Consider the following 27,075-nt stretch of genomic DNA (forward strand, 5'->3'; position numbering starts at 1 on the left):
GTATTGTGGGTCCTCAAGTTTCGCCCCATGATGTATGTGTGTCAGGCGTTGGGCGACTAGTAAAGTGTCCGCGGAGGTGTGATCGAAACCCAAAATGTGATGTACAAACTCAGCCACACTCTGGACAAGAGTTGGTTTGTGTAGGATCATGTTTTGGGCTCTTCTTTTCGTCTCACTTGTTGTCCCCTCTCCTTAAATTCTTGTGATTCTTGTGGATTACCAAACGCCAGGCACTCCGGTCTTTTGCAAAATCTGGCCAACTATTTAACCTAGCTATAGACGTAAATATGACAATCTTGACTTTATCTGGTCATGAGAGTCTTATTGATATGATCACATTGCGTGTATTCCACCTTACACTGAAGTATAACCCCTGAGACAAACTGTATTGTACAGATCACGGTGACGTCACATTCTCATGCATTCCACGTCACATAATCCTGGAGATCACGGTGACGTCACATTCTCATGCATTCCACGTCACATAATCCTGGTGTTGTCTGCGCATGCTGGAATTGTATTGTACTGAACACGGTGACAGTGACTACTTCTAGAAAGTTAAAACTCGTCAAACATCATTTAGCTTAATAATTAGTTTAAAGGAAGCTCATTTAATTAAATTTGTAAATGTATGTAGCCTACCCGAGTATCAAATGCTGTGTCCACCAATTATCGATGCAACAAAATGAATGAATTTAATGATAAATGTTGGAAATTTAATAACGGTATATCTTGACCATAATAAAGTTTATTCTATATGGATTTTGGGAGGCTGGATACAACATAATAATATACTAAAATTGCTAGATTAACTGTTTTTTCCTCACTCTTTTCAGCAATGAAGTGAAAAAACGTTCAAAACAAGAGCCCAAATTAAATTTGTGTGTTATTGCTTTGGACACTCTTGGGTACAGAACAAACTAATAACAGTATGCCATAACTTAATACACAGCTGACACGTATACGTTTTCACCAGTCTGTAGGAGTAACATGTCTTCGACGTTCCACGGTCTAGTCCAGCTTTTACCGTATTTGCATCATGATATGCAAAGTTAATGTTTCAAACGATAAAAGAAAATCAGGCTTAGGATAAAATTCCAATAGCGTCTGATCACCAACTCATCTTATCAATAATAAAGGGATAATAATTCTTCGTATGCAATCTATATTTCACAATAAAATTATACTAAACAACTCATAGAAATATAATATATTCTGTTTTACCACAAAAACGGCAGTTATAGCTGTTATTCTGATATCTGAGCTTGTCATCGGATCGCGTGACCTCCATAAATGGCTATACTCCGTAGGCCCTATAAGAGATTATTACAAAAAAAAACACAAACTTTTTTAGAAAAAAAAAACAGGGACTTTGAATGTAGAAGTGGATTCATTAACCATAAGTAAGTATGGGAAATTATTGTTTACTCCGGGAAAATTAATTTTTTGGCCACAACGAAGTTATTTTCCCTTTAACACCCCACTATACATATCTGCAGCGATGTTATCAGTGAAACGAAACTAAGCAACATGAAGAAAAATAATATGTTTTTATGGAATGTTACATAGGCCTACTTTACATCGTATAATGAAGAAAAAATCCAATAAAAGCCTAATGAACATCTACAAATAGCTCAGTTACGTTAAAAGACACTGTTTACAGTTGCTTGTTTTATATCGTCTTGCGTAAAACCCGCGTCTTGACTCACATTCTCTTTTTATTTATGCAAAAATCTTTAGCGAATGTAAATGTTGCCATATGCCATATCGGGGTCTCGTTTATGTCTAGAACAGTCTCCCATACCACATGGATCATGCACCGGACAGTACGTTATACAATTGGACGCCCGAAAGAAGTAATACGCAGACGATTCTATGTAGTACGAGTCTTGAGACGTAGTTAGAGCCGGACCTTCACCATTCAAACCAGTAATGGTTTGAGTATAAGTGGCGTGCAAGTACCTTGGAAGAGGGTCAACGCACGGATATTCGTCTTCGACAACAGTTTTGACAAGGTAGCAGTCAATTGGCCCATTTATGAATTCTACCAGCTTGCTGCCATTACAGACGATCCAATTATTGATGGTTGATTTTACCATAAATTGTCGGTTACCAATGGAGTTCCACAAGTCAAAATCCACGGCATTGAAATCTGTTTCGTTCAAGGGAGGGGTAACAGATATGGGAACATCTCCGTTAGGCGCTGACCAACTTGGACTTGGTGTTAGGGCACCTATCAAATTTGAGCTAAAATTTGTGAAAGTGTAACTCCAGACGAGAGTCCAGCCCCCTCCATCAGTGTCCATATCACAATAAACCTGCATAAAGAAAAGTGCAATTATGTCTTAAGATTATGTCTTAAAATTATTCTGTTCTCAATCATAGTTTTTATGACCGGTATGTGGGACGAATAACTGAATACCTGTAGCGTTTTACCATTCTTGTCACAAAAGTTACAAAACTTGCAATCCAAGACTATCAAGTCAAGACAATGCAAAACGAAAAAGGTACATTTAATGAATTAATTGGTTCATAGAAGGCTAATATATTCCTTATGGTACCTGAAAAGTTTGGTCCTGTGTTGAGATCCAGTAGACACCTGTCACTGCTTCTGGTTGGGCTTCCAGAATATCTGTACAGTTAGCACCAGGGATTAACTCAGAACCACCTAAAATATTGAGAACAAATTCAGATATTTTCTATTTGAACCCATCAGTCATGAAGTAGAAATGTATGATTTTCTTTATGTTTTTAATTTTTTCCGAAAGTTTTAGTTTTATTTTAAGACAAGTGGATTTTGATTTCAATCATATACATCTGATGCAGTTGTGAATATGAAACAAAACACAATCAACATTTACTGAAAGTGATATATTTATGGTGATCACATTCAATCCACTCTCTCCTGGCCTACCTAGTTGACCAGAAGTAACAGGGTCTGTTGAAGATTCATTGGTAAGCACACTGCCTTCCGACGTCAGTGTAGTTGATGAATGAGGTGCTGACGTCACTACCGTAGACAGCAATGGCGTTGAGGGTAGTTGTGAGGTAAGTGATGTAAGTGTAGTAAGGGAAGCTGATGGCGTTACTCCGACAGACGTGGGTGTTTCCGGTGGCGTTACAGCTAACAGAGGTGGTGTTTCCGGTGGTGCTGCAGTTGACAGGGGTGGTGTTTCCGGTGGTGCTGCAGTTGACAGAGGAGGTGATGGCTTCAGTGCGATGGATGAAGCCGTTTCTTGCGTTGCAGTGACATTGGCCGTGTTGGCAGTACCATATTCTGATAGGTCATCGTTAGACTAGAAATATGTTTGAATGCATATACAGTACATGGCATTTGTTTGTGTATGAGTAAAATAAATTAAAAAAGCAGTATATTAAATCCTATTCATTTTTACAAGTTTTTTAAAATAGATAAATAAAAAAATGAGACAACATCAATATGAACTTTACCTTTATCCCATCACAGGAGAACTTCATAAGCACACAGTCGTTATCAACCATGGCGTCTTGTATTACAGCTGGAGTTAACTCAGTTCTAAAAACGGTGCACATCCCCGGCGTGGCACAAAACTGCACAGATTTGGCCTCAGTTGATTTTAATTTCATCCGTGCACAATCTTGAAGAGCTTCTTGGGGTTCCTGCATTAGGATGTCTCGGTTGGTGTCCGAGTTGCCATCCCTCCTCAAACCATTTAAGACTGTTGTTCTACATGATGCTACTTTAACACCTGTGACGATCAGTGTAGAGAAACCACAAATGATTCCTGAAATAAAATGAGAAATGAAATAAAAACAATTATAACTTAATTTTCTCCAGGCAACAGCAGATTTATATAATGGTTCAGAAACTATGATAATTTTCACTTAAAGAGATAACAACTCTTCGTATGAGATATATATTCCAAAATAAAAACATTGTAAACAACTCATATAAATAAACTATATTCTATTTCACCACAAAAACGACAGTTAAAGCAATTATTCTGAAATTTGTGCTTGCCATCGAACCATGTGACCTCCACAGATAGCTATTCTTTTTCTTTCTCAGCGAACTTTTTAGAAAAAAAAACAGGGTATAACCCTGATTGTAAAATTGGATTTATTAACCATTGGTAAGTATGGGGAATCGTTGTTTGCCACAGGAAAATTCGTTTTTTCCAAAATGAAGAGTTGTTAACCTTTTAAAATCTAATTGAAGTTGACTTAGACTACAGCGTTCCACTCCACTTCTGTATTATAAGTAGTGGCATGTCTCCAGCAAGACCAGCAGTACTTAATTTGGTATGAATATCATGTAATATTTTGCAATTATTTTCTAATTATTTCAATTAACTTCTGGAAATACCGGTATATCTTTTATAATGTGTCTGGTATAACTCTTTCTTTCTTTAAAAAGTCATTGAAATGATGTTTATGTTAAAAGCCTGCATTGCATACATCAAACTCCCCTTAGAATCAGTAGTTGATTATTTTTCATAATGGCTTCGCACAAATTTCCCACTTATTTTATAACATATGAAAGTATTTGTTTGCGTTTCTTCAAGTAGAGCTGTATATGCACATTTAAATCAATATTTGTATATTTCGTTGTTTACGTAATCAATTAAGTTGTTCACTTACCAAAGACAAGGATACCAACGACTAATTGCGACACGCGAGGCATTTCGAAGTTTCAGAACAAATCTGAACTGTCTTCTTCTGGAACTGTTTCTTAAATGACTTTTAAACGTAGATTCGATCATTAAAATTATGTATTTATTTGCCCATCACCATATCAACTTCGAGGATTTACGATGTTGGGCCCAGTTGCACCAACGGGTAATAAGTTTGTTCCGCTACGAGTGTCGTAAACTGGATTTGCAATTCAGTGATCATCAGTCCTTTGAGGCAACGTGTCCTTGTCGTTCCAAAGTATAGCCCAGGCTTCAACATTACTAACTGTGATTTCGAAATATTTGGTAATTTTTGGCACAAAAAAAGCAAACACTGGCAATGGTAGCATTAAGGTCACTGTTTCGTGAAGACCGACACTAATGTCATGGTTTCAACGACAAAATTTTAAAGAACCTCTCATAAAAATAGAACATGAGATATGTTCAAAACTGTTATGTAAAGGCGTAAATGCGACATAGGATAGGGATGGGTGCGACATAGGATAGGGATGGGTGCGACATGGGATAGGGATGGGTGTTCAACACCCACCCCGAAGGTGCACATAAATTTGACAAGTTGTTGGAAAGGCTTTCCTTTCTTATATGATATACACACAATGGTCAATAGAAGTGTCACCCCTAAATCAAGAGTATTCAAAGTAGCTGGATCTTGAGTAGTTATAATGCCTGGTCTTCTTATAATGTGACTAATGAGTATAAAACCGCTGTACCATGGAATTGTTTTGTTGGTCTTTTTGTAAAATTTGGTGTAAATGAAATGATACCAGGAGCATATCATTCCATAGTCATTTATCTCCCCCCAAAGTATTGGTTCAGTAGGGGTGACACTTCTATTGTCCAGTGTGTGTATTTCTAATTTGGTATGCATCTCCCACACACTTTTTTGCACAAAAATTTACCTACACCGTGTTTCTAACGTCTCAGTCGGGAGGAGAGGGGGGGGGGCTATTGCAAAACCATACCGTTTAGATGAATAATCCCCTACCCTGGGTTATTAGACGCACATTTGATAAATTGGTGTGTAATGTCCCACAGTCTGCCGAGTTAAAAATTCATAAGCTCCCCGGCAAAAAACATCATAAATTCACCCGTTTCGGGAATGTTCACATGGTTGCTCTGTCGCACTTGAAAACTTTGGGAAATAAAGTAATTGCTCTGAGCACTTGGCGCACTTTACTGATTATTTTCCAATATCTGCCATCAATTTACACTTTAACTGATCACTTATCGTTTATGAAGTATTTATGCACCCCTATCAGCATATGCCACTGAACAAAGAAACGAGAACCCCGTTAGTGACGATCAGTGGACAGAAACTACGTACGATTTCTGAAATAAACAAAAAGGGGAACTGAATTCCCTTATTACTTCGGCCAGCAACATCAAATGCATGATACGATTCAGAAACTTAATTAATTTGATTTTTAAATATAACTCGATTTTAATCATAGCATAAGAAATATAAATATAACTCGATTTTAATCATAGCATAAGAAGTAATAAACGTCCAACAAGTCGTATTCAACCTGTATTATAAGAAGTATTCAATCTTTCTTGCTTTTCTTTCTTGCTTCAAAACATCACTTAAATGACGTTAAATCCTGTGTGTGTGTGTGTGTGTGTGTGTGTGTGTTATTTCCAATGTTTTGACTTAATTATCTTGTCATTTATCAAGTTTACTTTTATTCCATTTCTTTCATACTAAAACTAGTTTATCCTTCAACTCAAATTTATTTTAAGATCAAGATCACAATATTTCGTTGTTTATAAAATCAATTACTCAGATCACTTCCCAAAGACAACAATACCAACGACCAATCGCGGAACGCGAGGCATTTCGATGTTTCAGTGCACAACTCGTCTTCTCCTGGATCTAACATAACTTTTAAACGTCGATTCAGTAAAAAAAATAATATATTTGTTTGCCCATTGCCATAACAACGCTGGAGTTGGAGGCAACCGCTGCGCGTGAGTTACGACACGTTATGCAACAGGGCCCAGATATTTCTTTAATGAATTTCTTTAATGAATTCTGACTGTCAGCAGACGAAATATTGGCTGGCGAATCTCAGTTTTCCAATCTTTCGTCATCCATTGACATATGAAACTCTGTTTGTTTATTGAATGTTTTTGTTCAAAATGTTTCATAAAATGAAACGTTCGGAATGTCATGCTTCCCAGTACCTACCTGTATGTATACCTTTCAGAAAGGTGACATCGACATAAGTAACTTTTAATTGAGTTTTTATCGGTTTTAAGCTCTAAACTGGGAAAAATAAGTAGGCTTTGCATGATATGAAGACAAAAATTATCTCCCTTGGATATTTTCAAAGGAAGGTACAAGCTTACATATTATGCCTGCTATTTGATTTATTAATGTGATATATCAGTTTCATATATCGTTATTTGTATTACGTAAATGTAGTCAACCTTTGAAGATATATTAGTGTACGATCGTTATAATCCTCACTGCGTGTCTGCAATCAATCAATCTTTATTAAGCAATATAACTTTAACCTTGTGGAGGAAAAAATAAATTTACGTTTTTACAGTTTGTGCAATAACCTACTCTCTAAAATTTGCAGGGTTAATACGTTTATCAAAGTTGGCTCTTTTAACCCTCCTAACCGCTACCGTTTTGGCGGTAAAATGGAATTTACTACATTTTACGAATCGTTAACAATGCATTTATCGTGAAAAATGGACCAACAAGGAGTTTCTTTCGAACCTTCCTTTTTGTCGGGAAAAGGTTCCCTTTAAGTAAAATAATATTTACGTACATGAACGTTTCATGATAAACGCTCCACTTTTTCAGAAAAAGACCCCCCCCCCTTTTGAAATTGCTGGCTGCGGGCCTGGATCTCATACGAAGAGTTGATATACTTTTAATGTACAGTAGAAAGATACTTAATTAGGCCCTACTTAATTATCAAGATACAGTAAATAATAAGATTTGCTTATCTATTATGAATGTAAAAAGGCCTTTGCGTACAGCATATGCTATAGAAATGGTAGTATACTAGTACATATCTGTACACCAAAATTTCGCTGTAGTTTTTAACTTGCTTCAAAATGTACAAAGACTTGTTTTATTTAAAATCCAAGCCCACCGGTTCATCGGTCTTTATTAGTAGCTATACATTTTTCGCCTTCAAAGGTTCGACAATAAAATATTAATGGTTTTAGGTTACTTGCTCGGCTGCTGTAAAGTAATAAATCAGGACATGATGTTGTTATGTCCATGATCAGGATGTATCTTTAGATTTGGTGCTGAATTGTATAAAATACCTTTTCAGTGGCTGACTTCCACCGCAGAATAAGTCAACATTTTTCTATTTTCATTATTCTATAAGATCTTTCCAGGTACAAAATGTATAATGAATGTGCACCGATACTATATGTAAACAATAACATCTAACATCTGTTACACGGAAGTTATATTTAGACAGGGGAAGTACAGGTGACTCATAAAAACTTTTATTGGTTTCTGTTCAATCCCAAAAAACTGAGACATCTCACGAAGGAGTGCGTTAAAGACACATATATAACACATGCTGAGATCTTCATATGTTTAAACCAGAACAATTACCAGTACCTTTAAAGTGTGTATGCCGGGTATGTAGTTCCAACCATTAGGAACTCGAGATATGTAAGCTCGAGTACAGATGGCCTGGTAAAGTTGAACTCATCGAATTTACTCTACACGTGTGATACACATAGCACGCGTTTACATTGAATTTATATTTCGCTTGGTGTAAAAGAAAAGTGGTTGCATGTGCTGGTGTCTAGCGGGTTCAAAAGAAAGGTGTCCAAAATATCCCGCTGTGTGACCTCAGTCGATTATTATAATCAAAACTGAGAAGATATCAACAAAAACACGCAGTACTAAGGGAGGAACATTATATCGCTGTACAATGGAAGCGGTATGGAACTCAAGTCTGAGTCCGACCATGAGGAGAGACTGGGACTCGTATTGTAACAATAACGAATCATTTACAGGAGGATCCCTGCCCGCCATGCTGCTTCAGTATATCCCAATGATTCCCGAGTGTGGAGATTCCTTTCATCTCACGGACATTAAACGGTTTTTGTGCTTTAACATATTGGTCCATTTGTTCGTAAACGGTTTGTTCAAAGATTCCCCTTCCATTCTAAGAGCAATTATTCACGCCGGCATTCTGATGATACAAACATTTATACTGGACTTGATAGGTTTTTTTGACTGGTTCGATGCATTCACCTATGGTTTTGAACATTCCCAAATTTTAAGGAACCAGGTCATCTTCTTCCTGCTCTTGTCTTTTAAACTCCTTAGTACGTTTAGATGCAACACTATCATGGACAATTTATACGATCGGGCAATATGTGTTCTTTTCATACTTGGCGGCTCAATTTGTGTTTACATATATCCTGTGGGTTTTGTACGCCGACAGGATATAGACGAAGATACTTACCGGTTGCTTACGCGTGTTCTTGGTGTAATATGGGCAGTACCTACCGCAGTGTATAGCTTAGCGTGTGCTAATTTTTACTTCGTAACGGAACCCACTTTGGATCTGGAGGTAGGTCTTAATCGGGGGTTTGCTGACTGTTCTTTTAAGAAAATGTTTAAATATATTTTGTTTTAAACGTTCAAGCAAATAACCCAATACTTGAGAGCATCTACAATTAAGCGCGTTTTGAAATACATGGATTGCTTGTTTGAATGTTAAATTTGAATTTAGGTAAATAAATGCTACATAAGACAAAGTCGCACAATGTGTATGAACCATGTGTATGAAAAATGAATTCGAGTTCAACTATTAATCAGTAATGAATTAACTTTAGTTTCTTTGACAGTTTGAAGTGGATATTTTTCACGTGATTCATTTGAATTTGTTTCAGGACGGTAAGAATTGCTATGTCGCGTCCGCTACTATATGCATAGAAAGCACAGTCAAGACTATGTATTTTGACATGCGCAGCTCTGTTGAGAATGAACAAATGAGGAGGAAAATAACAAAAGCGTTTGAAATGGACCCTGGAACAAAAATGCGTTTTAAGTACAAGGGACAGGAGCTTGACAATTTTAAGCGCATATTTTTAGATTTCGATCCGTTTGACGACGTGGAAATACACGTTATCATTCTACATAAGCTAAAAGTAAGATATTTCGGTAACCAGTTCGTTAAAGTCTACTGTGGACGAGATGATTTGATATCACGGCTTAACACAAATATTGCTGAAAATTTACAAATACCAAGAGCGTTGGTTCGACTGATGCAGAATAAAACGAAATGTGAAGAACACAGAACATGTGCCGATTACGGCCTTACTGGGTGCTCTGATATCCATATTAAACCAAATTCCATAGCCATACAGCTTGACAGCGGACTGATTCACAAAGAAGACATAAATATAAAAGCCAGCTTAGGTGATTACTTGAAGGCCCTTCACCTCGAAAACTTTAGATCACTAGATGTTTTTGCAATACATTCAGAAACTCAAGAAAGTCAGGGAAACCTGGATCCGGCCACGCCCCTGTATAACTTTGTAAATCCTGATGCTGATATCCCCACACGGATCTTGGTTATGCACGGTGTCATTCGGGTTCAACTAACATTCCCGTCACCCGAGCTAAGGTACCTTCCTAGTCAGAAACACTGCCTTGTTCACGTAGAGTCAACAATAGGAGCCTTGAGAAGGCGCTTAAGAGCCAGTCACATTGTATTTGACAATAAGGACCTTTCTGATGATGCCACTATTGCCGAATGTGGACTGACAGACGATGCGTTATTATTTAACGACTCGACCCAGAAATTCTCCGTATTGACCCCGGAGGGGAACAATCAGTTTTTCAAGTTAAGAGTGAGCAGTACTGTTAGGGACCTCAAAGAAAAAATACATGCAAAGACGAATATTAATCTCGAAGAGCAAAATTTAACCTACAATGGGGAAACGCTGGAAAACGACAAAAGGCTTTTTGACTATAAGATCTATGGATGTGGCCAATCGATAACTCTGTCGAAACAAAGTCTGAGCGTCGTAGTTTCTCTCCCTGGCAACAATTCCACCACAGTCAAATTTCAACTGCATGATACGGTTCAGACGCTAAAGCGCTCTATTCATGAGAAAACTGAAATCTCGCCAGAAGAGCAGAGACTTTACCTGGACTCTCGCGAGATCTTTGACGACAGTGTTCTCTCCGAGGTAGGGTTAACATCCGATAAATCCATCACGTTAAAGAAAAGAAAAGCCCTTAAGTTGAAGGAGGAGTGGAGGCAAAAAAGCATACGCTGGAAAAAGAAATTTAAAGATTTTGTTCAGTTAACTGAAGATGACTTTGAGGACGTTGCTGGGCTTTACTTGTGTACCAAAGACCCGAAATTCCGTATCAGCCGCGGGTAGGATTGACTTCGTTGGGTTTATAAATAACATTTCATATTTCTTAATGAATTAGACATGTGAACTTTTTAAGCTGTTTTATTTATTGTACTAAGCTCTTAGTTACAAAGTTCTTCACTCAATATTTAATATGTAAAAGGCAAATCGTAGTTTTAATCTTCTATCCAGAATATCCAAACGTTTGCCTTTTTATTCATAAATTAACTTATATTTCCAGAAGCGAAAGCACAGACGTGTATTTGGGCATCCTAGGCGACGGGACCGAAGTTGCCGTAAAACGGTATTTGACATCCAACTTCCAAGACCTGTATAACGAGCTGGACCTGCTGTTAGTGCTGGACCACCCACGCATCGTGCGCTACCGGACCGTGGTTCGCGACAAATCCTTTGCCTATCTGGTGCTGGAATTGGGGGAATACACACTAAAGGAGTACATTGAGATCTTAAAACGCAGCAATCGTTTGAAAGAAAAAGGTCCAACCCTCGTTCGTGAAATTATGGAAGGATTAGATGTTCTGCACAGTTCCGAGCGGAAGATACTGCATAGGGACTTAAAGGTGGGTAGTAAATCTGCACATTCTTAAAGTAAGTAACCATACCCAGTTACATTTTTGTGAATTTACCGATAGAAAACCAAATACCCCCATTATCTAGAAAAGTTTCCTGGTTTACGTTTACGTTCAATTTTAAAAAAACTGAGATTTATAATCGATTAGATTTTGTATATTTTAAGTATCATATCACTTTTAAATCGTTCGTTTTGGCGATACATATATATATATATTCCGTTTACTGTTTCTGCCTCAGCCTCAGAACGTGCTTATTGACTGCAAAGGGCATGCGAAATTGGCCGACTTTGGAATCAGTAGGAGACTGAACGCCGACCAGAGCACTTTAGTTACAAAGGCAGTTGGTAAGCGTTCCTATAATAATGAACTATTCAAGCTTATTTATGATAAAGCATCTTGTTTTCATGCAATCCTCTGTAGTGAAAGTTCTAAAAAGCAACCAGGGATGATATATTTCATGGATTGTTTGCCGAAGCAACTATTCCTAAGCTTAAGTCCAATATAACATTAAATTACTTAAAAGTAAATTTTAAAATTTTAGGAACTCTGCGTTGGCAGGCAAAGGAGACAATAGTTAATTCACAGACAGCGCCATACCGCAGCAGGACAGATATTCAGGTAGTTCAAGAAATGACTATGCAAATATTCGGGGAATTTTTTTCTCGAATCATTCGAAAATATCTTAGATAATTTTTTTAAATTTTATTAAATGATGTAATGAGGTATATTAAGGCATATATTAAAAGAGTTAAATCTGAACTGATTTCTTCCTTATTGCCAGCTCTTCTTATTTTCATGAGATATTCGAAACTTTCATTTCGTTTCATTTTATGTGTCATGAATGACATGAAAAAATAACGTGCTTATTCATTTTAGCTCCACGGTTTCTTCATGAAATATCAGTGCAGCACATCCTATTTAACGCCAGCGATTTGCATTCTTGTGTTTTATTTGTCCACTTTTCGTGGAGTTTTGTAAACAAAACAATCTGTTTACCTTCACAGACAGCAGGAATGTTGATGTACTATTTCCTATCTGGAGGACATCATCCTTTCGACCAAAACAACGATTCCGACCCATACTTTGTCAGGCAGAACATTGTCACCGGAAACTATGACGTATCACAGCTTGCAGACGACATTGCATGTGATCTGATAGAATGGATGTTAGCGCCTAATCCTGAAGACAGACCATATTCAAGGGACGTTTTGATGTAAGCGATTGCATTGATGTGATTGCATGTTTTAATTTTAATGTGGTAACATGTTTAAATCTAGAAGATGAGATAGTTCTTCACAAGTATTTACCAAAGTGGCCATTATTCATATTATTGTAACGACGACGTCGACGTTCTGGAGTCTTCAATCATTTATTCACCACTCACTTTTCATACAATTTTACCCGTTTTATACTCTAATTCTCCGTACCTATCACGCGTGTAATTATGTTCTTTTTATTGTTTATGGCGTGATTTCCAGAAACTTTCCATTGTCATGTTGACCTTACCATAGAACATTCCCTTATTAGGCAATGTCTAAGAGCCTTGTTTTCAACTAAACTTATCCAAAATACTATTTGCATTACTCATACTTGAATCATGTCCAAAACTCAGAACTTTATCATGTGATAAACAGTTGATCAAAATTAAAATCTGTTATGAAATTAACCAATCACATTAAATGTTATTGACTTTGACCTTTTCCATCTTTTTCTGACACTAAAAACATGTTCTACACTTGTTGACTCTTGATGAAACTAATTTACACTCAATATCACTAACTTTTCATCTATTTGATTTCCCTTTTATTACTAATTGTAATTAGTGTAAGCGTAAGTCATTAACTTTACAACAATAAATATACCTGTAAGCGGTTCTGTATTATTTTTAATTTTTGATTTAGTTGAACTTTCCAAAAATTTACAAATTACCTAAATATGCTGTCTGTGTCTGTGGTATTGCGAAACGTTGATATTTTTTCAAGACTACTCTGATGTTTTACCTTTATTTATTGTTCAAATGAAGTGACTACTTGCATTTGGCATGTTTTTCCACAGTCTGCTTTCGATTTTAGACACCCATTTTTCTGGGATACAGAAAGCCGGTACAAGTTTGTTCTAGCAGTTGGAGACGAGAAGGAAGTGAAGGAAAGGTGAGTTTTTTATTTCTCACAATTCAATTAACTTTGCATAATACCCATTCCCAAATCAATATTCATAATTATGATGTTCGTATTTCAGACTTACATGTGGAACTTAATTAAGATATGCGTGACCCTCATCTGTTTAGAATTTGAGGCATACATGTAGCTATACATGTAAAAGATCACCCACGTTCATGATTCTACAATTGTTTCTAGATTCATTGATTCATTCATTTATTCTCTCAATCGGTACGTTTATGATGCATTAACACACTGCATGGTTTTCAAGCTATTCACATCTATAATCGTAAAATCCCTCTCGATCAGTTCCAGAAACCGTGCCCATCCCGTGGTACAAGGCATCGACAACATAACGCCGACATGGCCAGCTGGTGGCACTCAATGGGTAAGTAGCCTCTCAACTCCACAACTCTTTGTTACAACTGTGATTTTGCTTCTTTTTAAAGGGATTACAACTGTTCATTTTGGCCAGAAAATGAATTTTCTGGGGTAAATACCAATATTCCCATACCTACCAATGGTTAATGAATCCATTTCTATATTCGAAGTTAGTTCTTGTTTTTTTTTTCTAAAAACTTTGCTTTTTGTAATAATCTCTTAAGAAAGTATAGCCATCTATGGAGGTCACGTGGTCGGATGGCAAGCACAGATTTCAGATTTGTTGCTATAACTGCCGTTTTTGTGGTAAAATATAATATATGTTTCTATGAGTTGTTTACAATGTATTTATTGTGAAATATAGATTTCATTCTAGGAGTTGTTTTCTCTTTAGTTTTCATACAAATGTATGTATAAATGTATTAATGTTTATACAGTGTTCTACTCGGGTACTTTTAGCTCCTGAACGGCAATTTAGATATTTTCGTTCTATCAGTGTGAATAAAAGACTGAATAATAGACTCCTTTCATATAAATTACCAGTTATTCTATGTCAATCCTCTTTTTCTCTAGCAACAGTGTATAGAGCCCGCACTGGTTTCCGCAATGACAGCTAGGCGGCCCTACGGAAGCGGCATATGTGATTTGTTGAGGTTTATTAGAAATGTGGACGTTCACCTGAAAGATAAGTGAGTGAAATTTTACTGTTTTATAACTTTTAATTTGAAGAAATGATCTCTACTTTATTAATGTTCCTGTATAAAGAAAAAGGAAAGAAAACATTTTCTGTAGTATGACAAACTTTATTTTTTTATTTTTGTAGAACTATACCTATAACATTATGACATACCTGTAGCGAGTAGAATCTTTCTTAATTTTTAAAGTGTTTAAATTCCAAATAAAAGAGTGATACACCCCATTTCCATAGATTTTTAGATCGATCTATCCCTGTGGGGAGTCTCACCAGATTACTGACAGCTTGGCCGGCTTAAGCGTCTGTCCCGCCTACTAAAAGCTGTAAGGGGGTAATTAACTATGGTGCCCGCTCGACTAACTGCAATTTAGCGTGAACCCCCAGGGAGTAAGGTCGATCTAAAACTTAATCTTTAGATCGATCTAAATCTCTGGGAAAGCACCCAAAGACTTGGTGGTACCGAATGTCACTTATTTCTGAATAATTCCATTTTCCAGGCCTCCTTCATTGCAGCAGACGATCGGCCAGCCGATAGAGTATTTCACTAAGTGTCTTCCGTTTGATACGTTGTTTATGGGGCTGTACAAAGTTTTAAGGAGTACCCGAAACTCCGCAGACGACTGGACTGTGCGGCCATCTTTCAAAGACAGTTTCCATGCACAAAATTCGCACATTTGAGAGACAAGCATTTTCATGTTAAGAATCGGGGAAAAGCTTTGTGATTTATGATTCAGTCTCAAAAAGTGCAGTTTTATTTGTCAGCGAGTCAATCTGTTTGCTATTATAATACACAAGGGTGTATTTGGCGGGAGATTTAAGGTTAATTTCCCTTAAGTACTACTAGTTAACAAGAAAATTAGGTTATTTTATGTGCAGGTGAATTATAATAATATTGCATGCTTCTTCATTCCGTACTTTATTTTTTTATAAATAATATATAACTACGATTGGTCGAACCGATTTTAAACTTTTGTTTTTTGTGAGTTTATGTTATAGTATTCAAGAAACATTTTTTGATAAAATCTATCGTCAAATATTGCATACGTAGGGTTCACATAGTGGTAACTAACACCATCAATAATGATTTACTTTTTATGAAAAGGTTTTTGGCACCTTCACAGCAGTTCAGTGAACAGTCAGCACACTGCTTGTAAACGGTTCTAATGTAGTGATTTGCATCCTAATTTTGGCCAAGCTTTAATAGGAAACACAATAATGAAGATAATATTCATTATGTATTCCACATATTATCAACTTCACTCTCACATTTTACGTAAGTACAGTTAGAACATTCCCAATGCACGTATAAAGACTTCTAGTGTCCACGTGGTGTTTGATAATATGTACAAGTATGTTGACAAAAACAGTTGTTGATATACCGACACGGCACACAACCAAATGTATTATTATACATTGTTTAACTTACATTAAGGAATAAACATTGGTCTTAATCAGAGAACATTTGCCTCACGATTCGCCAGCTCGTAGTCTTCTTTTCGTGGTGCTCGAAAACCTTTTTACTACTGAATGCCCCAGTGTCTTTTCCGGTCTTTCTCATCATTTATATCTGCATAGTAGCAAACACTCCCCCCTCCAACCCGGCTGTGACACTGCAAGACATTGAAAACATCATTAATGTCTATAGTTGATATCTTCGGCGTCGAATTAGTCTAGATATATCGTTATGAATTTGCTCCCTAACGACCTTACTGTAACATTGTGTCCATTCGATACATCTTTATCATGATGCGGTTTCACAAAGTTTATCTTAATTTGTTGACCGAAAAGTTGAGTCGGTTTGCCCAAAGACATATATTAGCAATAGTACATTCAAATGGGGATGATAGTCCTGTTTTACAAAATGCAAAAGAAAAAAAAAGTTCGCCCTTAAGACCAACTGCCGCTAGCTATAGACTCTTTAAGGCCGTGCTAAAATCTAATGCTCCGTCGCTAGTTAGGGCACTTAACCAAACTTTTGGAAATGATCTGAGTGCTACATGTATACTGCTTTCTAAAATTATATTCCCGACGCGTAGTGTTTCAGCCTTGTTGCTGATAGGTAACATGGGGCTCCGCCTCATGCGGATTCTAACAGGTATCTTGGCCCCTGTGCCGTCTCCTGGCAATGCCGACAGTCCCGATTTAGGCTACCTCAGATGATTAACATTGATGCCGTTCTGAAACAAGTGGCTGTTCTTATCATTCCCGTCTGTTGACTCAGAGGTTTATTTGTATTTGGAAAGCCTGGGGCTTAGCGGGCACAAGATAACACAATGATTCTGAATGAACCCCGTCAGAAGTAGGCCAGATTGGTGAATGTATACAAGGCAGGTTGTACGATACAGAATATTCGTCTAGCTACATTAGAACAAGCTTCTCTGTCTGCAGAAAGATATTCTTAGCCCAAGAGGCAGCTCTTTACAGCTGCAGAGAACACGGTTGCTCTGAGCATTATGGACAAAACAACAGAGAAGACAGAGTCTGAAAAGAATGGCTTGACAGAGAAAGCATGGCCAAAGGTGGTCAAAAACATTTACATCAACTTTATTTGGATTGCTCTGGTGAGTTTTGTATTCAAACATCAATCACTCTATGTTATATGTGTTAAAACTTTAATTTCCGAAACCATGTACAATGCAATGCACCTGGATAACGGGTCACAGAGCGAATCCTAACACTGGATATAATTACAGATGTTTCTATGGCTGCTCTACTTGCTGTGTACAATCCGGTGAGCATTTTTCCACAATTGCGTCATTACCCATCCAGCATGTGGTACATGTATAATATTCACGTGTTCTTAACACGTCAAAAGTCTTGATTAACTTGGGCTATGTAACATTTACTTATTTACTAAAGCATACATTTATTTGCGGGGTAGAGTTCAGTCTGACAACAACTCCCTTATCAATACGGCCACTTAATCTGAAGCTATTTTACACTCTAAACTTGTGCAATGTATGTGACACAAAAAACTGTTTATATCACTTCTGATGATGCGCATGTCATCGCATAGACAGATCCCGTGGGAGGTCAGGGGACTGCAGAACCAGGGATTTGCAAGTTAAATGTGAACTTTGAATATGTATTTGTGCAGGAACCTACGTGATCTAAATGGGTTATATTTGTGTCCTCAAACAGATACTGGCATATGTTGGTTTTTCTTAAGTCTCTCTCTCTCTCTCTTTCTCTCACTCACACACACACACACACACACACACAAACACACACACACACATTTCGGACATTTACTCAGTTAATTATGAGACCATAGATTTAATGGATAACAAACATATCAATTTCCAGGGAATGGCGTTGGAGCTGACAGGACCCTCATTACAAGACCTGAAGGACAGGGTGGACAGCAATTACGAAGAAATAGCCAGAGCAGTCATAGGACGCTCAGCCGGTTTCTTCGTCGGGTCATTTGGAGGTGGCTTTCTATGTGACCGGTTCCAAAGACACGTGGATCTAATCCTTGTTGCGTTCTTATGTGTGGCTGCTGTGGGAACGTTCATAATCCCCTGGTGTTCGGTTTTACCACTTCTCTGGTTTATGTTCGTCCTGCAGGGGATGTCAGAAGGTGTACTGGCCACGGGTAAGAAAAAAGAGAAAAAAGGGTCTAGCAGATAAAAAACAAATGATGCTAAATGATATACTTGCCCTACTTTTGTCTGTTGCAATACAAAGGCTTTTCTGCCTGTTCACTGTTAAACGATTACACAGTTTATGTGAATTATAACAGTGAAAGTTTTCTTGCAGCAGATTATTGATGCAATAAGCAAGTGTTTAGTTAATATAATAAAAGCATGGCATGTTCTCAAAGCAATTCTGTTTGAAAATATTGTATTTCTATTCAGGCGCCCACGTGGTAATTCTGAGACTATGGGGAGAAGAAACGGCACCATCGGTGTATTCCTTGCACCTCTCGTATGGTATCGGGGCTTTCCTGTCGCCCCTGGTGGCGAAGCCCTTCCTCTCCAAATCCGCTCCGATTCCGGACGGCTTGAAAGATGGAAACATGTCGCTTTTTGCAAACTTGTCTACGCACAGTCCACTTGATTTACAGATATTGCAGTCCACCCCGGCCTTTGAGACAGTCTTTGGTGCCTTAGTGTCCAACATAACCAACAATATAACCCATGCTAACAGCACATCTTACGTCGTAAGTCAATCACCGATTGAGTATGGCTATAGTATTGCTGGCATAGCATTGTCAGTCATGATTCCCTTTGGTTTGTTCTTCCAAATTAAACGCTTCCCTAAAGTTGAAATTAAAATCAAGGATCCTACATTTGTGAATATATTTTCGCCGGGCACTTGCGCTGAAGGGGACACCGTTTTTGGTTTCAAAATTTTCATTTTGTTGTTTCTGTTTTACTTTCATGGGATAGGAGGAGTTGAGCATAGCTGGGGGAAATACTTATTCAGTTTTGCCAGAGAGAGCGAGAATCATTTCTCGAAAGATGAAGCTGCTGTTCTAAATTCCGTTTACTGGGGTGGGTTTTGTCTGGGGCGAATATCTGGCGTACTATTCTCCAAATGGGTCCATCCGGCCGTTCTGCTGGTGATCGTCCTGTCGGGCAACATCACATCATCCGCCATATTGGCCTTTATCGGGTATAGAGACCGTATAGTCATGTGGGTTTTCACCTTTCTGTTCGGTGTGACCGTGAGTGTCATATTTGGTGCGTGTGTGGCCTGGACCAATCACTACATGACCGTGACCGGCATGGCTGTTGGGGTACTTTACATAGGAACTGCAGCGGGGGGTTTGCTCTACCAATGGCTGGCAGGGTATCTCCTGCAGTACTACGGCCCCAATGCCATGATGTATATGATATTAGCGTGCGGCGTTGTCGCAGGCGGCTTGTTTGCTACAATGCAGTTCTTAATGATGACAGCGTCTGTTAAAGACAATGAAAAAGACTCTGTGTCTGATAAAGAGAGTAAAAACTCGGTTAATGAGTATGAATTAGTTAATTGTGATGAAAAGGTGGAGGATATGCACAAAGAAGATAAAGTATGAAGCTTGTATTTGATAATACGGGGTCGGAAAGCCACTAACATTAAACATAGGTCTACGAAAAACAACGAAAAGCGTGGGCTGCAGATTGCGGCATTTTACCAATAAACAAAAGAGTTACCTTTTTGGGACCAAGTCCCATGTGGAAAGAAAGTACACCGTATGTCTATTTTCTCTCAGCAACTATTAACGTATACACATACAACATATTAGTCGTAAAGATCTTGCAAGAGTGTATTTTTGCCAAAACAATCCGCAGATACTGCAAAGGTGTACATGTGAGAACATATTATGATATGTCAGATAAAACTTGTGTCTCAAACGCGTATTATTGCATAGAATTGTACATTATACTACGTGTAAGTTTTTCTATATATATATCATGGAGAAATAAACGATATGTTGGTCACAACTTATGCTTTCTTTATTTTAAAACGACATTAGAACAATTTTCTTCACATAGCTTTGGTAAAATTTAAATTTTATTGAATCAAATATTGCAGCCTATTTGCAATTTTTTCTTTTCTTTCTTTCTTTCTTTTATCGTTATCATATATGTTGTCGATCTTGAGATTCAATAAAAGAACAAGAAAAAGTCACGAATATAGATAAGCAAGTCTCTAATGAATTCTCAATATCAGAGTAAACTAAATAATAAAATAAATAGGTCTAGATTGTACTAAATGTATCCATATACAAGTAGTTTAGAGGGCTTGCAAAATGTACTGAAACATTTTAGTGCCCAATAAATTATTATTATTATTATAAATAAAGTTTGTCTAAATGAAGTTTTCTAAATATCAAAGTAAACGAAATGATAAATAAATAAATTAATTTATTTATTAACTACAAGATTTCAAGCAAACTTACATGTAGGTAATCATCAAAGTCAGAAGATAGAGCCGTTCATCCCACACATTTACAGCTTGCATTGTAACCAATAAATTCTACCATTCTGAGTGACATATCACCTACAAGTAACAATGGAAACAGTAGTAAAATTTTGTCATAAATACTTTTTCGTACGCCTACGCCTTTTGTTTTTAATGGCTGTGGTGACTGAATAAATAGATTATAAATAAATAATTGTGATACTCACAATAATGTATTTTGCATCTATGCCTCACGAAAGTTCGACCTTTTGACTGCACCACACATACCGCAACATTTCGTCTACATCCGACTTTGTCCAACTGCTACATGTAGCCTATGTGAGCACTGGGGAAAAAGGTCCGCACTACTATGAGCAATTTATTGTTATTTGTTATGCAAATTAAATCAGGCATAACTCATTTAAGGTGAGTGGTTGTTACCAAAACTGGTCTCGTATGGATAAATCCGGCGGTGTTGCCTTCACAAACGCTCAAAGTTGTGCGTATATAATCGATGTCACGTACGATACTCATACGGACCTCTTTGAGCTGTGTGACAGAGCCCTTAGAGTCTATATATTGGCATATAGATATAGATATATAAGTTCTTCGAAGAACTACTTCTATTATATTGGTTAGACCATGGAATTTTAACAAAGTGTTAGAACTCCTTGGTTAGACGATCAGCAAATTATACATTTTGGTAATTTTAGAGGAAAATTGCAAAATATAATAACTTGTTAAAGTCGGTCTCACAATGTCATGAAAATAAAAATACAGCTGTAGGCCTATATAATTATATATATATGTATCGGTAAAATTAAATGAAGGTTTCGCTCTGCCAGAGGCCCTTGTCTAGCAGAAAAATTAACAGGAACGCACTCTGGGCTCTCTAGATTGTGATAGTGAGTACACTGGCCTGTTATTCACTCGACCAAAAAAGTTCAGAAACATGAAATTATTTTTCAATAATAAAAAATCTGCGAGAAAATCTTTAGTGTACATATAAAATAGTAACGAATGGGGGGCGCATTATATATCAATATTTGGTTAAAATATTTACCTTAGCTCATATGTTTTTTATAATTATTCAAAATAAAGATGTTTTCGATCTTTTTGTCGAGTGAATATCGACAGGACTGCTGCATGAAAGGATTTGATAAACGATGGAACCGGACTGTCTTGGCGCATCCCTCTATGGGGCAAGTCGGAAACGAGAACCGAAAACAACACATGTTCCAAGGTAATGTACACCGAACACTTCAGATGTAATTTCATGTAGCAGATATTTTAAGAAAAACAGAACATGTTTTCGCTGTCAGGAATACTGGCCTATGTAGCTGGAAGGGGGAGAATCCCCTCAGGTAAGTGGTTCGTAAAAATCTCTTAAGAACCTTTGATTCATTCGTGCAAGTGCAAGGCAAATTACAAATTAAGAAAAAGGTACTTCATCCTGATATTTAAAGCATAAACTTGTGCAGCACTGTAGTTGCAGCCTTAAACTTCCACGAAGTTTTAAATTTTTAAAGTATATTATTGTGAGCCTAGTGGCGATCTCTCACTTTTTCAGTTTTTGCCTGATATATATGTGTACTAGCTGGTACTGTATATACTAGGTATATCAGAAAAATTTTCAAACTGATCAGAAAATTAAAATACTTATATCATCTGAAAGGTAATGCAAAAACCGGATGAAATCATTTGGAATTTTTTAAATATTCCTACAAGCAACAAAGATATTGAAGTTTTTTAACTGCAAAAATCCACCAAAAGTGTCCACACTTCTCAGCTCAAAACCTGTGCCCACTGACCAGCAGTGATCACTCAGGCGCAGCAGAGCACCCTGTGTGTCTTTGTGTGCTCAGCCTATTGTCTGGCTCACATAGCCTGTGACTAATCAGGGCAGAGCTATTTCCCTGTGGTAATTTTCACATCATGTAATATTGCGGATTAAATTAACTATACTTCGCAACCTTCAAATTTCATGATTTTTCTACATTATATAGCAAATTTCATAAACTTTGCTGGATATAAATTTCAAAAAGATGATACCAGCACTTACCTGAAATTTTTTAGCATTTTGTAGAGGCAAAACTTAAAACAAGCAGAACCGAAACTTGTCAAAGACTGCAACATGGGAAAATCATGTGACCGGATTTTACTCTTTGATTTACAACTTATTTAGTTAATGGCTTGTATTAGTTTTTTTACGCAGCGCTAAAAGAGAGATTTAAAAAAGGGGTTCCATAGGCGAACTATCAGCAGGCCGACTTCAGTTTAACACTTCACTGCCCGTGGACAGTTACGACTGTAGCGCCCCTAGCGGATTGTGATCTACCTATATATACCTTGCCCCTGACTGTTTGCACGACATTCTTTCTGATATGCTTACTGCCATGGATGTGCTTATATGCAATCATGTCGTTTTACACTTTTTGAGGCCATTCTAATGCGTGAAAGCAAAGGCCTTCAAAAATTGTGAAACGGCGACCAGTTTGCACATCAGCTTTGATGACGGACCTTGCATATTTTTACTTTCCCTCTCATCTCAACACCTCACACACTCCGTTAAACCAATGTAGTCTTTCCGTCAACAGAGCGAGGCATAAGGTAAGGGACCATTTCCAGTTCCTGTTGTACTAAATGTGGATCAATGTATCTCAGAGGGGATTTTCGCTAAATTGCTATCAACTTTTACTTGTTAACCAGCACAATTTGCTAGGTGCAAATTTTACACATATTTGTAAAGTGCACTTCACAGTGCATGAATATATTACCCTCAATTTTTAGACTTATATGCTAAGAACAAAGTGCAGCTGTATAGGGTAGAAATTAAAGCGCAAGCATCTTGATTTCATAATTCGCCCATACTTGCCCCATATAATACACTGTAGCCTCTGTGTGACATAGCTATTCATCCTACGCGATGCTTTTGAGATACGGGCCCCAGTTCCTTAGATAGGCTGCACTGCTTCATTTTGACCAAATAAATGCCTCACCTAAAATATAATGTTTTTTTTTTTTTTTTTTTTTGGCAGGGGGATCATTTTATTACATTACAAAGGTTACCATATTTTTGAGATTATAGCAGATCTATACAACTTTTAAATCAGCATTATATCAATTAATTAGCTTTTAACTTCTTTTAGTGCCTTTCCAGGCCTTCCTCCATTGAAGAGACACATGGCTGATCATCTCGTGAACAGTGCTGTAATGCTGGACATGGTGAAAGCGATCATTCCACCATTGACTTTTGACCTTCATAAAGGTCAGGCAGGTCGCATCGCAGTGGTGGGAGGATGTCAAGAGTAAGTAAGCAAGATTATGAAAGTAGCATATGCACGGTTTTGCTTTAGTCAGTTTGAAATATCATCATATTGATTACTTTATAGAAGGCAGTATCTAGTAAACAGTGGATATTGCTAGTAATGTAGGGAATTGTGAATCATTTGTTTAAGTTATAATATATTTATATTAAGCAACAACTTAACTGTGTTATTCTGACTTATGCTGTTTTATTCTAATTTAAATTGTCTGTTTCAGGTACACTGGGGCTCCATATTTTGCAGCAATCTCAGCTTTGAAACTGGTAAATATTACATTTCTTTTGATTTACTGTATAAACATTTGTTGATAATGCTGTAATGTCTTTTTTTTTACCATTATTTTGGTTCAAAACTTCTAAAGATAAAAAAAATTAGTTGTAAATGGGGGTAAAACAAGATATGCTCATGGCACACCTGAGTAAGCAATCAGGTGAATATAAAACAATTGTAGTATGCTATGATATCTTGTGCTGTGTTGTGCTGCCTTGTATAATGTTCTAGTAGTGGCATAATAGAAAAATATTGAACAATTTCATTTGTTTCCATAGCTTACTCCTGCCTTCTAAACAACATCAAGCCCTTTTCTACATTATGAACTACCAGTATACTTTATGCTCATCTTTTAAAGATTTAAGATGATACAATTATATTTTGTAGTGTTCTGTGCTTTAAACTAAAAATACCTTAGGCATCTGCTAAATTTTAGATTTGGACTGGGGGGGGGGGGACCAGTGATAACAAAGATTGTTATCTTCCAGGGAGCAGACCTGTCTCATGTGTTCTGTACCAGAGATGCTGCCACAGTTATCAAGTCTTACAGCCCTGAGCTCATTGTACACCCTATTCTGTGAGTACTGTTTGTATTTAAATCAATGTTATTGTTTCAATATTACCAACAAACTGCTTATAATATACACATTACTGACACCGTTGCTATGAGACAGAATTGGTATGTTTTAATGAACATGCACCCTGCACCCAGCAATTTTAAAAAGGAGTTCTGTTTTCTGAAAAGATTGGACCTTTTTACCTTGTTGGTTGACCCAATTTGAGAAACTGCACCAAACGTCAATCAAACTTTGATGCAGAGTAGACCCCCCCAACCCCTCTTGCCTACAGGTCTGATAGAGGTTAACATATTCTTGCAGTTTGGCCTAATCAGTAGCACTCTGAAGGTCATTATGTCACTTTATTCCAGTGATGCCCCCAATGCAGTAGAGGAGATAGCGAGCTGGCTGCCACCTGTTGGAGATTTTGGCCCTGTCCATGCCGTGGTCATAGGGCCTGGCTTGGGGCTTAATGAGGCTAAAACACAAGTAGTAAAGGTATACAGGACAGCACACTTACAGAAACAAAGAAGTATTATGTTAATGGTAACAAGGTCAAACACTTTCAGCAGTTTTGTGCATGGGCTTGTATGAACATCTCAAATTTATTTTAAGAATTTTGATGGAAAATCAGAAGTTGATAGTGGTTGTTTACAGCATAAAAATGGAAACATGACAGACACAATAAATGTGCAGATCATTGCCAAAGTGAAAAAACTGAAAATCACCAAAGTTAAAATGATCTTTGTACAGTCTTTGTCAGAAAAACGTGTAGCCTGCAGGTTGTTCAGGACCCCAGGATCCAATTGTCTACTGCACTTAAGCAGAAACAGTAGCATTAACAGTAATATTTATCTCTGGCCACAGTTTATTTAAGTACATTTGTGTGACACTGTATTTGCGTGCTGTACTGTATATCTTACTGTATTTCAAGCCTGAATTCTCTTCTTCAAATTTCAGCAAAATTTCTGTTTATACCAGTTATCTGTTGTTTGAAGACAATAGTTCTGTAAAAATATCTAAAAAAAAAATTATGTTACCTTTTATTCTTACTGTCAGTGACCACCCCTCTGCTGTGACAGAAGTCAATCAGTGGTTGCCAAGGTTTCAGAGCATGGTGATTGGTCCAGGGTTGGGGAGGACCACCCCTATCCTGGAGACAGTTAAGGTTAGATATAAAGCACAGCACACAAGTATAGAGTAAACAGTTATTATAATTAAGTTTTGTGACAGTCATCATTTTTTAAGTTTGGCTACACGTCAAAAACTTGTACTAATTACTGATATTCCATCAATTGAAATTTATGTCTGCAAGATTTCAAAGATATCAAACTGGAAATCATATTGTTTTATTTTATTTTACATGTCTTATTTATATATATTGGTATTTATATTTTTCGAAGGTGTCATTTTAACTAAGTTTAAATTGCACTCTTGTTTTTAATCATGCTTTAAAGATATACCCTTTCCATGTTTAGAAGTCTCCAAATGTCTATGTGTCTAATTACAGGGTGTGATAGAAAAAGCCAAGGAACTTGAAATACCACTTGTTATAGATGCTGTAAGTAATAACATGTACAACCTCCTTAATATAATTGTTTTGTCTTTGTTTCATGAGAGGAGACAGTGAATTGGTTTCAGATTTGGACTGGTGAAACCTAGAATGTATTTTGGATAAACATTTGCATTAACATGTTTATCAAATGCTGGACTTTGACACATATTGGAGCTTACAGTTTAAATGTATTATACGAGTATTAGTCTCCCTGTACATTACTGATTTAATATGACAAAGGAAGTAGATATTCAACATGATTTACGTTTTTTATTTCCATATGTGGTTTTTGTTTGTGATCTTTTGAAAAATCTCTTAAGAAATGATCTCTAAAGACCTGCCAAAGTTGCCATCAGCAGCCATGGTGGAACGTTTATCATGATTTCATTTTGTTATGCCTTCTTTTTATATTTAAAGGATGGATTATTTCTGGTCACCCAGGACCCAGATGTGATAAAGAGTTACACAAAGACCATACTAACACCCAACATTGTGGAATTTGAAAGACTTTTTCAAAAAATGGTAAATATTCAAATTTTGAAATAATGTTAATGTAAGACTTATTATTATTATTATTATTATTATTATTATTATTTTGTATTTATAAAG

General features: G+C 37.0%; 4 protein-coding genes across 12 annotated transcripts in view; 3 read left to right on the plus strand and 1 right to left on the minus strand.

Moving 5' to 3' along the window:
* Positions 1–710: 710 nt before the first annotated feature.
* LOC106175602 (uncharacterized) lies at positions 711–21,113 on the minus strand. Of its 3 annotated transcripts, XM_087007693.1 has the most exons (6): positions 20,986–21,113; positions 20,757–20,857; positions 3,451–3,764; positions 2,915–3,296; positions 2,562–2,668; positions 711–2,318 (listed from the first exon to the last, which is right to left on the minus strand). In XM_087007693.1, exons 3-6 carry the CDS (start codon positions 3,643–3,645, stop codon positions 1,737–1,739), a joined length of 1,266 nt encoding a protein of 421 aa, XP_086863819.1. In that variant the 5' UTR covers positions 3,646–3,764; positions 20,757–20,857; positions 20,986–21,113; the 3' UTR covers positions 711–1,736. The 3 variants fall into 3 exon arrangements, with proteins under 3 accessions (XP_086863819.1, XP_013413132.2, XP_013413131.2); XM_013557678.2 differs by lacking the exons at positions 20,757–20,857; positions 20,986–21,113 and adding an exon at positions 7,962–8,052; XM_013557677.2 differs by lacking the exons at positions 20,757–20,857; positions 20,986–21,113 and adding an exon at positions 14,707–14,842 and having other exon boundaries at positions 712–2,318.
* On the plus strand, positions 8,109–15,820 carry LOC106175591 (uncharacterized). 4 transcript variants are annotated; one of them, XM_087007691.1, is made up of 10 exons: positions 8,109–8,288; positions 9,558–11,056; positions 11,275–11,614; positions 11,865–11,970; positions 12,168–12,244; positions 12,631–12,839; positions 13,699–13,776; positions 14,095–14,173; positions 14,740–14,855; positions 15,358–15,820. In XM_087007691.1, exons 1-10 carry the CDS (start codon positions 8,241–8,243, stop codon positions 15,536–15,538), a joined length of 2,733 nt encoding a protein of 910 aa, XP_086863817.1. In that variant the 5' UTR covers positions 8,109–8,240; the 3' UTR covers positions 15,539–15,820. The 4 variants fall into 4 exon arrangements, with proteins under 4 accessions (XP_086863817.1, XP_086863815.1, XP_086863816.1 ...); XM_087007688.1 differs by having other exon boundaries at positions 8,112–9,235; XM_087007689.1 differs by lacking the exon at positions 15,358–15,820 and having other exon boundaries at positions 8,109–9,235; positions 13,722–13,776; positions 14,740–14,856.
* On the plus strand, positions 16,461–20,298 carry LOC106175597 (sodium-dependent glucose transporter 1A). 2 transcript variants are annotated; one of them, XM_087007692.1, is made up of 4 exons: positions 16,461–17,421; positions 18,167–18,458; positions 18,721–19,025; positions 19,255–19,523. In XM_087007692.1, the coding sequence occupies exons 1-4, from the start codon at positions 17,314–17,316 to the stop codon at positions 19,342–19,344; spliced, it is 795 nt and encodes a 264-aa protein (XP_086863818.1). In that variant the 5' UTR covers positions 16,461–17,313; the 3' UTR covers positions 19,345–19,523. The 2 variants fall into 2 exon arrangements, with proteins under 2 accessions (XP_086863818.1, XP_013413123.2); XM_013557669.2 differs by having other exon boundaries at positions 18,721–20,298.
* Positions 21,114–21,861: 748 nt separating the features above from the next.
* The window catches only part of LOC106167578 (ATP-dependent (S)-NAD(P)H-hydrate dehydratase-like), a 66,282-nt gene continuing 61,068 nt past the window's right edge, over positions 21,862–27,075 (plus strand). Inside the window, exons 1-7 of one of the 3 annotated variants that reach the window (XM_087007869.1) lie at positions 21,862–22,001; positions 23,919–24,066; positions 24,302–24,347; positions 24,843–24,931; positions 25,283–25,409; positions 26,422–26,472; positions 26,884–26,988. In XM_087007869.1, the coding sequence (XP_086863995.1) occupies positions 21,905–22,001; positions 23,919–24,066; positions 24,302–24,347; positions 24,843–24,931; positions 25,283–25,409; positions 26,422–26,472; positions 26,884–26,988 (663 nt within the window). In that variant the 5' untranslated portion in view covers positions 21,862–21,904. Of the gene's footprint in view, positions 22,123–23,918; positions 24,067–24,301; positions 24,348–24,842; positions 24,932–25,282; positions 25,410–25,970; positions 26,080–26,421; positions 26,473–26,883; positions 26,989–27,075 lie in introns of all 3 variants that reach the window. The other 2 variants (XM_087007870.1, XM_087007871.1) reach the window with 2 other exon arrangements.

The sequence above is a fragment of the Lingula anatina genome, chromosome 3 (genome assembly GCF_051362555.1).
Source record: "Lingula anatina isolate TDL-2025a chromosome 3, LinAna3.0, whole genome shotgun sequence".
NCBI classification, from domain to species: Eukaryota; Metazoa; Brachiopoda; class Lingulata; order Lingulida; family Lingulidae; genus Lingula; species Lingula anatina.

What these genes read in the sequence shown, in the direction of transcription:
- LOC106175597 (XM_013557669.2), top strand. Translation starts at nt 17,314, where the DNA reads ATGGACAAAACAACAGAGAAGACAGAGTCTGAAAAGAATGGCTTGACA. An exon ending in ACTTTATTTGGATTGCTCTG is followed by an intron (nt 17,422 to 18,166) that starts GTGAGTTTTGTA and finishes ATCAATTTCCAG; the next exon opens with GGAATGGCGTTGGAGCTGAC. An exon ending in AGAAGGTGTACTGGCCACGG is followed by an intron (nt 18,459 to 18,720) that starts GTAAGAAAAAAG and finishes ATTTCTATTCAG; the next exon opens with GCGCCCACGTGGTAATTCTG.
- LOC106175602 (XM_087007693.1), bottom strand. Translation starts at nt 3,645, where the DNA reads ATGCAGGAACCCCAAGAAGCTCTTCAAGATTGTGCACGGATGAAATTA. An exon ending in TGTTACTTCTGGTCAACTAG is followed by an intron (nt 2,669 to 2,914) that starts GTAGGCCAGGAG and finishes TCAATATTTTAG; the next exon opens with GTGGTTCTGAGTTAATCCCT. An exon ending in CACAGGACCAAACTTTTCAG is followed by an intron (nt 2,319 to 2,561) that starts GTACCATAAGGA and finishes TTCTTTATGCAG; the next exon opens with GTTTATTGTGATATGGACAC.
- LOC106175591 (XM_087007688.1), top strand. Translation starts at nt 8,588, where the DNA reads ATGGAAGCGGTATGGAACTCAAGTCTGAGTCCGACCATGAGGAGAGAC. An exon ending in TATTCAAGGGACGTTTTGAT is followed by an intron (nt 12,840 to 13,698) that starts GTAAGCGATTGC and finishes TTTCGATTTTAG; the next exon opens with ACACCCATTTTTCTGGGATA. An exon ending in CAGCTGGTGGCACTCAATGG is followed by an intron (nt 14,174 to 14,739) that starts GTAAGTAGCCTC and finishes CTTTTTCTCTAG; the next exon opens with CAACAGTGTATAGAGCCCGC.